Source organism: Macrotis lagotis, chromosome 1 (genome assembly GCF_037893015.1).
Source record: "Macrotis lagotis isolate mMagLag1 chromosome 1, bilby.v1.9.chrom.fasta, whole genome shotgun sequence".
NCBI classification, from domain to species: domain Eukaryota; kingdom Metazoa; phylum Chordata; class Mammalia; order Peramelemorphia; family Peramelidae; genus Macrotis; species Macrotis lagotis.
The window spans coordinates 654,525,663-654,537,762 of NC_133658.1; the positions used below are offsets into that span (position 1 = coordinate 654,525,663).

The window sequence follows — 12,100 nt, forward strand, 5'->3', positions numbered from 1 at the left end:
AATCTTGATAGTTTTGGTTTAATTAGTGCAAAACCTTTTCAATTTAATATAGTCAAAGTCATCCAACTTGCAATTTATAAAGTACTCTAATTCTTGTTTGATCATAAATTTTTCCCCTTTCCATAGATCCAACAGATACAGTATTTTTTTTTTTAGTTTTTGCTAGGCAAAGGAGTTAAGTGGCTTGCCCGAGGCCACACAGCTAGGTAATAATTTATTAAGTGTCTGAAGTCAGATTTGAACTCAGATATTCCTGATTCCAGGGCCAGTGCTGTATCCACTGTGCCACCTAGCTGTCCCAGATACAGTATTTCTTGATGGGCTATGGTATCACCCTGTATGTCTAAATTCTGTACACATTTTGACTTTATTTTGGTATAGGATGTGTGATGTGGGTCTATGCCTGGTTTTTGCTTGATTATTTTCCAGTTTTCCCAGAAAATTGTGTCAAATAGTGAGTTTTTATCCCAGAAACTAATGTTTTGGGTTTGTCAAACAATAGATTACTATCATCATTTACTACTGTTTCTTTTGAACCTTTGCTAATCCACTGATCCATTATTCTATTTCTCAATCACTACCAGGCAGTTTTGATGACAGCTCTTTTATAGTATAAGTTTAGATCTGGTAGAGCAAAGCTACCTTTCTTTTTTTTCATCAGTTCCCTTGATATTCTTGACTTTTTTGTTGCTCCAGATGAATTTTATTACTATTTTTTTAGCTCAGTAAAATAGTTATTTGGTAGTTTGATTGGTATGACACTGAATAAGTAATTTAATTTGGATAGGGGGCAACTAGATGGCACAGTGGGGCAGCTAGGTGGCATAGTGGATAAAGCACAGGCTCTGGAGTCAGGAGTACCTGGGTTCAAATCCAGTCTCAGACACTTATAATTACCTAGCTGTGTGGCCTTGGGCAAGCCACTTAACCCTATTTGCCTTGCAAAAAATCTAAAAAACAATTTGGATAGAAGTGCCATCTTTATTTTATTAGCTTGAGCTAACCATGAGCAATTGACATTTTCCCCATTGTTTAGATGACTTTCTACCCCCCCCATTCCCTGTATAGTAGGATTTTTTAAAAAATTAATTTATTTATTTTGAATTTTACAATTTCCCCCCCCATTCTTACTTCCCTCCCCCCCCACCCCCAGAAGGCAGTCTGTTAGTCTTTAAATTGCTTCCATGGTATACATTGATCTAAGTTGAATGTGATGACAGAAGAATCATATCCTTAAGGAAGAAAAATAAAGTATAAGAGATAGTAGAATTACATAAGATAATGGATTTTTCCCCTAAATTAAAGGTAATAGTCTTTGGTCTTTGTTCAAACTCCATGATTCTTTCTCTAGGTACAGATGGTATTCTCCATCACAGATACTCCCAAATTGTGCCTGATTGTTGCACTGATAAAATGAGCAAGTCCATTAAGGTTGATCATCACCCCCATGTTCAGCAAGAGTAGGATAGATTTTTTTAAACCCAATTGTGAATGTATCTTATTCTCTCTCTCTCTCTCTCTCTCTCTCTCTCTCTCTCTGGGCCAAATCTATTGAATAGGATTTACTCAGTGTTTACATCCTCCCTTCTTTCCCAATACCATAATAAGTCTTTGTACCTCTTTACCTGGTGTTATTTATCAGGTAATGCCTAAGCCTTCTCCTTTTTTAATGTTTTCATTGTTTTCAAAGTATTATCAATTAAAATGTAATCAATCATAGTCATTAAGTACCCTCCCCCTTCTGTCTCATTAGAAATACACTTCTCTAGTGATGAATCACATCAAATTATAATCACTCTATAGCTTACCCCCTTTTCAAGGACACACAATCCTTATGAGCCAAAGCATTCATGCAAAGCCAAAAAAGTTCATGAACCATCAGTACCACTCACCCCTAGCATACTTTCTCCCACACTTTAACCATGTTACTTAAACCCTCATTAATTAAAGTATGGATTAAGATAAAATCACTTCCTAGTCTCTTTATGTCAAACACTTCCACCCTCAGCCCCTGTGGTACTACAAACCTCTAAGTTTAAAATCACTTTTGATTTAGTTAAATATAAAGCTTCTAAGTGCTCAAAGTACTGAAATACCCTGAAGATCTCTCTTAAGAACTTTACAATTGATTTAAGGTATGGGAACACTGGCACAAGATCATCCAGTATAACATGTCCTCATCAGAGAAATTGCTGAGCTATATGAGCAAGACAGAATTAAAGTAGGTCAAAGGAACCATGAGACATGTAAGTTTAGAGTAAACATTCTAGTTTTTCATCTGGACTATTTATGCATGACCAGGCCCTCCCATCCTTCAGTGTTGAAGCTGATAAATCCTGTATCTGACTGCATTTCCTTTGTTTTTAAATTGCTTCTGTTTGACTGTTTGCAATACTTTTTCCTTTAATTGAGAATTTTGGAATTTGGCTAGGATAGTCTTAGTTTTTATCCTGGAGTCTCTTTCTGTAGGAGTTCTGTATATTCTTTTAATAGTTATTTTTGTCTTCTTGATCTAGCAGATTTGAAGTTTTCCTGATAATTTCCAGAAATATATTTTCTGGGCTTTTTTTTTTTAGTTTTAGGCTTTCTGATAGATCAATAATTCATAAATTATCTCTTCCGGAATTTTCCAAGTCATTTGTTTTACCTAAAAGGTACTTTACATTTTCTTCAATTTTTTCCTTCTTTTTACTTTGAAGAATCTTGTCTCATAGATTCATTGGTTTCTATTTGTTCAATTCTAATTTTTAGGGTTTTATTTTTTTCAGTTAGCTTTTGTATTTCCTTTTCCAGTTGGTTAATTTTACTTTTTGCTGAGTTTCATTCCCTTTCCAATTGGTTGATTTGAGTTTTAGATGAGTTGCATTCCTTTTACAGTTGTCCAATTTAAGTTTCAGATGAATTGCATTCCTTTTTGAGTTGGTCAGTTTTATTTTTTGAAGAGTTACATTCTTTTTCCAGTTGGTTATTTTTACTTTTAAAGAGTTGATTTTTTTTAGTCAATTTTTAATAATTTTCCTGTATGGCTCTCATCTCTTTTTTCTATATTTCCTCTTCTCTTCTTTGGCTTTCAAATTCTTTTTTAAGCTTCTTTATATTTTGGATTTGAATCCAATTCATAGACTCCTTTGAGACTTCCCATGTAGGAAATCTTTCACTATTCTCTTCTTCTGAGGTGGCATTTTATCATCTTTATCTGCATTCTATGGTTAGCACTTTTTCTTTTTCTATTTTTTTTTTTTGCTCATTTTGATATTTTTAAGCTCTGTTCCTGGAATACTTAAGCTTTTTTGCTGGGTCTAGGATCTGATCCGTGGCTCATCACTGCCTAAGAGGCTGCCCCTGCAGCCTAGGAGTTGCCTGTGCAGAGTTTTATTTCCTCCTTTATGTCCAGGCTCTACCTATGCAGTGGTTTGTTCCCAACAGTCCTGTTGTTCCAGTTCCAAAGGTCCAGACTGTTTGGGGTTAGGACTCTCTCTGCTGGCCAGTTATCTAGCTACCCGGACCTTTACTGTTGTCAAGTTGTGGGGACCTAGAATGACTAAAAGCCTCTGCTGGCTTTCCCTCTCCTGTCTATTATTAATTATAGGGCTTAAAGTTATATAGTTAGTTATATAAAGTTATATAGTTACATAGAGTTATATAAAGTTATTAAGTTATATAGAGTTCTAAACAAAGAACCTATATAATATTAAAAGAAGACTACTATCTAATATATAAGACAATAAAGTGACAGTATTTTCTTTTCTTTTTAAATTTTATTTAAGGCAGTGGGGTTAAGTGACCTGTCCAAGGTCACACAGCTAGGCACTTATTAAGTGTCCCAGATTGGATTTGAACTCAAGTCCTCCTGACTCCAGGACCAGTGCTCTATCTACAGTGACACCTAGCTGCCCCAAGGCAGTGTTTTCTAAAGTGCCAAATAAAGAGTAAGAAATGAGAGTTAAGGATGTAGCCAATTTAATTCTAATTCTGCCAGTTCAATAAGAACCTGAAGGGGAATACTCAGTCTCTGGATTTATTAACCTGGAAGCATGTCTATATTCTGGAGGATTAGGGCTATACCTGTCAAACAAGTTTTCACCAGTTGATAATCATTTTCTTCCAATTATTTTATGATAAACCATTTAGAATATATTGTGGTGTCTGGTATAAATTGCTGACTTAACCTTATTTTTTTTTTCATAAACTGCTTTCTACTTTCCCCAGTGGTTCTAGAGAATCCTTCCCCAAAATGTTTAGGTTCTTAAGTTTATGGTACACTGGATTACTAAATTTGATTGCAACTGATTCTTCCTAATTTAGTCTGTTCCACTGAACTTTTCTATTTTTAAACCATTGTAATATCAACGTCAATAATTCTCTCACAGAAACTATAGGATTTTGTAAAAACTAGAATGAAATCATTTGGGAGAGACTTACAGTCATTGTTTGAAGGAAACCAGGAAAAGACAGAAAGGGTTGAGGAAATATTTTTCCTAAGAAAATTGTTTAAATTCATCTTCTGGAGAAATGTCTAGGATTGGAGATTTAGAGCTGGAAGGGATTAAGGTCATTAAGTTTAACATTCTTATTTTGTAGTTGAAGCCAAAAGTTAAGTGAATTGAACAGTCACAAAGCTAGTAATTGTCAAAGGCAGGATTTTTATCCAGGTCCTTCTGACTCTTAAGACTAGTTTGTTATTGACTATATGATACTACTTCTTAAACTGTATTCCATAGTCTAAAAGGAAACCAAAGAATTTTAATTGTCATTTTGTAGAGTTATCTCTATTTCTGGAGGGATTTTAAGAGTTAAAAAGAATTTATTCTGAGAGGATTGAGTTTATATTGAGAGTATATAGGAATTATCTGAGAGTCTTTGACTGCAATCTTGAAAGATGAATGGTTGGGAAATGTGTCTGATGCATGGTGAGAAGATTATGAGAAAATACAGGTAGTACATGGCTAAAACTAGTCTAGACTAGTAGGATATGTGGGGTTCCTTACAAATCAGGACAGCACAAGTTAGGGAAGGAATTCTAGAACTTAAAACATATATATATATATATATATATATACATATATATATATATTAGAGATTTTATTTATTTTGAGTTTTACAATTTTTCCCCTAATCTTACTTCCCTCCCCCCCACCCCCCACAGAAGGCAATCTGCCAATCTTTACATTGTTTCCATGGTATACATTGTTCTAAATTGAATGTGATAAGAGAGAAATTATATCCTTAAGGAAGAAACATAAAGTATAAGAGATAGCAAGAACAGACAATAAGGTATCAGTTTTTTTTTCTAAATTAAAGTTAATAGTCCTTGGTCTTTGTTCAAACTCCATAGTTGTTTCTCTGGATATAGATGGTATTCTTCATCGTAGAGAGCCCCAAATTGTCCCTTACTGTTGCACTGATGGATTGAATGAGTCCATCAAGGTTGATCATTGCCCTCATGTTGCTGCAGAACTTAAAAATATTAAATATTCCATGCCATGGTCTCTTACTGAGATCATAAGGCAATAAAGGAGATTGCTTTTGTGTCTCTTCCAATATCTTTTCTTCAGATTTTTCATGACATTTACTCTCTCCTGGTTCTGCCTAGCTATCTGACTGCTCTTTGTTTCCTTTGCTAGATCTTGTTCACATGTGCTAATCCTGAGGATTGTCTTAGGTTCTGTCTTGGATTCTTTTCTCTTTTCCTTTTATATTATTTGGTGATCTGAGCAGTTTCCATGATTTTAATTATCATCTTTATGCAGATAATTCTCATAATCTCCCAACTTCTAGTCTTAAATTACCAATTGCCTATCAGACATGTACAGGTTGTCCTATAGACATCCTAAATTTAGTAACATCCTAAATTTAGTATTTCCACAACTGAACTCATACCTTTATCTCCAAACCTTCCATTCTTCCAAACTTCTCAAGGGTACCACCAGCCTCGCCATCTTGGTCTGTAAGTTTCCACATTTCACTTGAACCCATTACAAACCTCCCTCAGTCCCCATCATTTCTCCTTGCTTAAACTCATTCTGAATATCCAATCTCTCAAATCTGATTGTTTTTACCTTTCCTACCTCCTCTTTTTTTTTTTAAGTTTTTGCAAAAATGGGGATTAAGTGGCTTGCCCAAGGCCACACAGCTAGGTAATTATTAAGTGTCTGAGATCAGATTTGAACCCAGGTACTCCTGACTCCAGAGCCTGTGCTTTATCCACTATACCACCTAGCCACTACCTACCTGCCCCCTCCTACCTCTCTTGTATCTACTCTCTTACCTCCCCAAATGTTGTTACCACCCTGATGTAGACCTTCATTTCCTCATGTCTATGCTACAGTAGTAGCCCTCTAATTGTTCTCTGGCCCTTAAAATTTCTCTTTTTCCACTTTATCCTTTACTCAGTTGCTGAAATGATCATAAAGTACAGGTATTACCATGTCACATATCCTCCCTACTCTAGTGCCTTCTTGGTCAAATATAAATTTCCCTACTCTAGTGCCTTCTTGGTCAAATATAAATTCTATTTTTGAATCCCTTTGAATCCCTTTCTAATCTGGACCTTTTCTAACCAATAAACAATTGGACTCCTTGCAAGTTTACTCATTGTCCCTCAGGTCTGAATGCTCTCCATTTGCCTTCTGGCTTCTTTCAAGTCACAGATAAAATCCTACCTTCTGTAGGAAACCTTTTCAGTTTCCCCCTTAGTACTAGTGCCTTCTACTGAATATTTCCAATTTATCTTTTTTTTTGGGGGGGGGAACAGGATTGCTAAACTAGAAGATTAGGGTAATATAATAGATATAATTTATCTAAATTTTAACAAAGTTTTGTTAAACTACTTCATATTATCCATGTGAAGATGCAGAGAGATGTATTTTAGACTAGTTTATAATACAATGAGATTGGAGAACTAGCTGCATGGCCACTCTAAGAGTAGGTGGTAATGGTTAGGTATCAGTTTAAGCCATTAGAGCCTTTTTTTTCTCAGTAACTTTTTTTTAAGGTTTTTACAAGGCAATGGGGTTAAGTGCCTTGCCCAAGGCCACACAGCTAGGTAATTATTAAGCATCTGAGGTCACATTTGAACTCAGGTACTCCTGACTCCAAGGTTGGTGTGCTATCTACTGTGCCACTGTACCACCTAGCCACTCTTCAATAACTTAATTTTTGTGCCTCCCTTCTTTGATTATTTCCAATTTATCCTGCATATAGTTTATTTGTATACAGTTTGCACATTTTCTCTCTCCAGTGACTATGAGCTCAGTTGTTTTTTTGCCTTTCTTTATATTTCTACATAGAGTTGTATGAGTGTTCAAGGAAGACTACTACCTCTGATAGGAAGGCTTGCTGAGCCCTTACTAGGGCTACTCATCTATTTTTGGTGTCCACTTGGCCCTCAGTTCTCAACTTTGTCTCCAAGAAGCCATAGCAAAGTATCAATCATAGCCCTGTAAAACATTTCTGCATATGGGCTAAATCAGGTTGAGGGTAACCTTGGGACCAAAAACCCATTGCTGAGTTAGGTAAGGTGTCTACCCCAAGCAGTGAATACTTCCCCAGAAGAAGGGGAGGATGAGAACAATTTGTGCCAAAGACCATAAAGGTGATTGAAACAGGCACCATGAACTTTTTTCTTTCTCCTGGACTTTGATGACTCTGGAAGAGAGAGGCTTAAAACTTTGTACAACTCTGCCTCATTTAAATCCAATTCAAATCAAGACATCCCTCATAATGTCATTGGTCCTCTTCAAAAATGAAGGGCAAAGAATATCTACATAGTAGCTGATTAATAAATGTTTATTGACTGAGCTATATGGGTTCTTCCAAAGGAGGCATTTTATCCTTTCTTCAACTTCATTTTTGGCTCAGTAACCAGTTTTTATTCTTGACTATTGGTTCCTACTGAAGTTGAATAACAGTTCTTAATGATTCAATGTCAATATGATGAGATCTCTACAGCTAAGAACCAGTGATCAGTGTCTGGTCTAATGCCATTTAACATTTTATCAATGACCCACATAAAACCATTGATGAAATATTAATTTGTAGATAACATTGCGCTGGGAAGAATTATTAATACATTGGGGAATAGAATTAGGACGCAAAAAGATCTTGACAGACTAGGGCATTGTGTTTAATCTGATAATGTAAAATTTGATAGGGATAAATGTAAAGTCCCATTATATTTGAGTAAAAAAAAAGCAACTTCAGAAGTACAATGTGGGGGAAGCAGATAACAGACGTTTTTTGGGGGGGAGGAGAGAGAGAATAAATGAGTTACAGAAGTAGATTACAAGTTCAAAATGAAACGGCTGCCAAAATATTGCAGCCAAATGAGGCAATGTGCCTGGACTGCATTAATTGAGGTATAGTTTCCAGGAATAAGAAAATCATAGCATTTTGTTCCCCTCAGATCATCTTTCTGTTAGGAATTCACTTAAAAAAATTTTTTATGTCAATATTCACTATTAACAATTCTTTTTTGCTTTATTTCCCCAGTTTAGGATTATATGTTTCATAAAAGGAGTGTTTTCTTTCTAAAAAGGCTGAGGTTAAGAAAGAACTTGCTAGCAGTGGTAGTTTGGTGTTAGGGATCAGAAGCGCTTTTTGTAGCGGTCCTAACGAATTGTTTAATCGGCCTGGATCTTCTTCTCAGGTCCCAAAGAAGGAAGCAAGCCTAAGGCGGCTCAAGGCGGCTCGGTCCGCCGGAGGAGGCTCTGCCGGCCTGCGCTAAGTTCTAGAGCCGAGACGCGCATCCCCGCTCACAGACGCCCCCATTGTGAGAGCGTCACGCACGAGGGTCCCGTGACTACTATCGGGGGCGGAGGGATCCACGGCATGCGGGACCTTTAAAGGTCTCGGGGCGGCTTCCGCTGACGGCACGCCACAGAGCGCACCTTCAGCCCGCAGAAGCTTCCCAGCCGAAGGCCCTAACGATCCCGCCGATTCGGTTCTCTTCTGGGGCCGCCCGAGGGCTGACCTCAGGGTTCGCGGCACCTCCCGCACCCACAATGCACCGGGCCGCTCCGTCCGAAGCGGGTACTCCGTCACGTGACGCGCGCTCGCGCGCCCTCCTCTTTGACGCCTGCGCAGAGGCGCCGCCTCCCCTCCCCCTCTATTTTCCTCGGTGGCGGCGGCCACGAGCGGAAGTTCTTGGACGTACCAGTTCCGTCTGTGTGTTCGAGTGGACAAAATGGCGAAGATCGCCAAAACTCACGAAGGTAAGGAATGTTCCCCCCGTCGCCGCTCGATTACCTCGTCTCTCAGGCCCCCCGCGGCCCGTTTGCCCCTCGCCCCGTTGTTTTTACTTCTTCGGGATCGGGGAGCCCGGCCCGCTCCCCCCACCCCACCCCCGCCGCGGGGTCCGGGGTCGACTGGGCGGCGGCGCAGGCCTCGATGCAATGTAATGGCGTCCCAGCCGCCCACCCCCTCCCCCGACCGCGCTTTGTTTGGTGCTTCGGGGCGACGCTCCCCGGCCTTCCCCGTCGCTCCGATGGGCCGCCCCGGAGCCCCGGAGATGAAGGCGCAGGAGCGCGGAGCGCTGGCGAGGAGGGCCCCCGCGCTGCGCGGCCCTGCCCCCAGGAACCGCGCTGTTGTGCCCGAGAGGAGGCAGGGAGGCGCTCAAGAGGGTGCGTTCCTCCGGGGCGCCGCGCTGCGGCTCCTCCCGGGCCCGTTAGGCCTCGGCCCCGCTGCGGGCACACGCGCGGCAGCCCGCGCCTTTGCCCCAGCTACTGCTTAATGCCAAGCCGGTCGGTATTTAGATATTCCCTGACTGAACCGGGCACCCACCCCTGCCCCCCATTATTCGCCTTGACTTGGCGTTTGACGAGAGGAGAAGGGAGGCTTAGGTGTTCGTTCTCCCTTTTGACCTTATTTTAAATGAGGGCTGTTAGCACCTTGGTAGCAAATTGACTTCCCTCCCTCCCTCCCCCCCTCCCAGTTTTCTGACCAGGGAAATGGAATCTCTTTGTATACCCAGCACTCGGTACGGTGGCTGGCACGTAGTCAGCGCGTAGCGAACATTTCTTGACTTGAACGTGGAGCCCCATTTTTGGTTTTTTCCAATTTGGGTAGCCCGCAAGAGACTCGCAGAGAATGTTCCGCCTGAGAATTCGAAGCGATTCAAACTAGCCCTATCTCTCATACTACTTAAAAACAAGGTGGCGATTTTAGAAGTGTTTGCCTCGTTTGTGAAAAACGAGGGTTGCTCTTTTATTGAATATCAGTGCCCAGAGTCATGCTTAGGGAAGCCTCTTCAGGCACTCTTTATTGTAATTGTCAGAATAATGATCCATTTGTAGATGACACAAAACTGGAAAGGATAGCTAACTCACTGGGTAAAAAGATCGCAAAAAACTTACTGATTGATAAAACTGAAAGATATAATCTTCTTTCTTAATTTTGTGGAATAGTCTGGTTGTCACTGTTTTTATGCTTTGCGTTTTAAAAATGTTCCTGTTAAGATGTCTACTGCAAGGTAGCCATGGACAGAAAGAGAAACTGAATTAAGAGCAGTTGGTTTTGTTTAGTTCACAGTTCCTTTAAAAGCTAAAGTTGGTAGGATATTGAAGCCATTAATGTAAAGTAGTTTTCATGAGTTGATTTTCCTGATGTACTTGAGCAACTTGACTGTCCCTATACTACTAGAATCCTCAAAAATGGGTCTTTAACTCTCCTGCAGTTTGTACTTTGTCTTATTATGTCTCCCTAACCACATCCCCTTCCCCACTTGAAGTACTTTTATTTGGTCTTTCCATCACTAGCTACATTAACTCTGGTTCTTGAGTTCTTCACATGAACTACTGTATCTCCAGTCTACTCAGCCTCACAGAGAAAAATGGTCATGCCATTTGCCATTATCCACAGTCATGTTCATGAATTCTGAAATTCCTTTATCTGATCATATTTTACCATTCCAGTTTTTCCTATGCTTATGACCCCCTAACCCTGCTTTAACCTTACAGTAACTTTCAATCTCTCTACCTCGGTGTTTTCTCTGGCCATCATTGAATACACTTTCCTCCTTTACTTATCTTAACTCTTTGGAAGATTTAATTTAGCTCTATGCATTTCACTACTTCTTAGCATACCTTGTCAATTGGATTATTCTTACCCTCTGAGTGTATCAATGTAATCTTAACCTGGTCCCTTATGGTAGGAGGGAATTCTTTTATACCTTCCTAATTTTTCCAAACCTTTCCATCCCTCCTCAAGACTCCCATGGCAACCCATCCCCGTTCTCTTACTCTTTGACCTTCCCTCTAAACCAAAGTAATTGAAGCTATCTGTTGAGTTTCCTCTTCTTGAGTCCTGCTTAAATCGAGCCCCCCATATCTCCTTTACTGTTTCAGATGAAGTACTACCCCTTATTGCAAAGGTAGACCTTTTTACATTAGGTTTTCTTAAGATTTCAGAGAATACACAAACTGGATGGGGGGGAGATTACTTCTTTATATTCTTATAAATGCCTGTTGATTTATTTTGATCAGTTATGAATTTTAAAAAAAATCAATAAACATTCTGACAATGAATCCATCAGCTTCTCTAAAATGCTAAAAGAGTTACCTGACCCAAAAGAGGTCTAGAACTCCATAATCTATCTTCCCAAGAAGATAGTCCCTTTATTGTTATCTCCACTGTCTAATATTCAATCTCTTTTTCTACCTGTTCTTTCCTTAATGTCTTTAAAGAGGACTTTGTCTCATTCTTTTTTTTAAGTGTTTTTTTTTTTTTTTTTGCAAGGCAAATGGGGTTAAGTGGCTTACCCAAGGCTATACAGCTAGGTAATTATTAAGTGTCTCAGACCGGATTTGAACCCAGGTACCTCCTCTCCAGGGCTGGTGCTTTATCCACTGTGCCACCTAGCCCCCCTCTCTCATTCTTAAAAATAAACCCTCACTTGATCTTACTATCCCCCTAGCTATTATTATTATCTTCTCTTCCATAACTAAATTCCTTGATACATCTATTCTTTTCTTACTTTTCTAAACTCTCTGCAATCTCTCTTGCCAAAGCTAAAGGCCTTTTCTCAGTCTTTATCCTCCTGTTACTGCATTATTTCACACTGTTCAGCACTGTTTCCTTATCTGAATGATTCCTGTCTGTCTGT

At 39.4% G+C, this 12,100-nt stretch overlaps 1 protein-coding gene across 5 annotated transcripts in view; it reads left to right on the forward strand.

Annotated features, from left to right (window-relative positions):
- The first annotated feature begins 9,075 nt into the window (after positions 1 to 9,075).
- The window catches only part of SF3B1 (splicing factor 3b subunit 1), a 47,249-nt gene continuing 44,224 nt past the window's right edge, over positions 9,076 to 12,100 (forward strand). For 4 of the 5 annotated variants that reach the window (XR_012474191.1, XM_074215408.1, XM_074215409.1 and 1 more), the window contains exon 1: positions 9,106 to 9,212. Coding sequence is in view for 4 of the 5 variants with exons in the window: in XM_074215408.1 (XP_074071509.1) it covers positions 9,185 to 9,212 (28 nt within the window). In the remaining variant the exon portion in view is untranslated. Of the gene's footprint in view, positions 9,213 to 12,100 lie in introns of all 5 variants that reach the window. The other variant, XM_074215407.1, reaches the window with a different exon arrangement.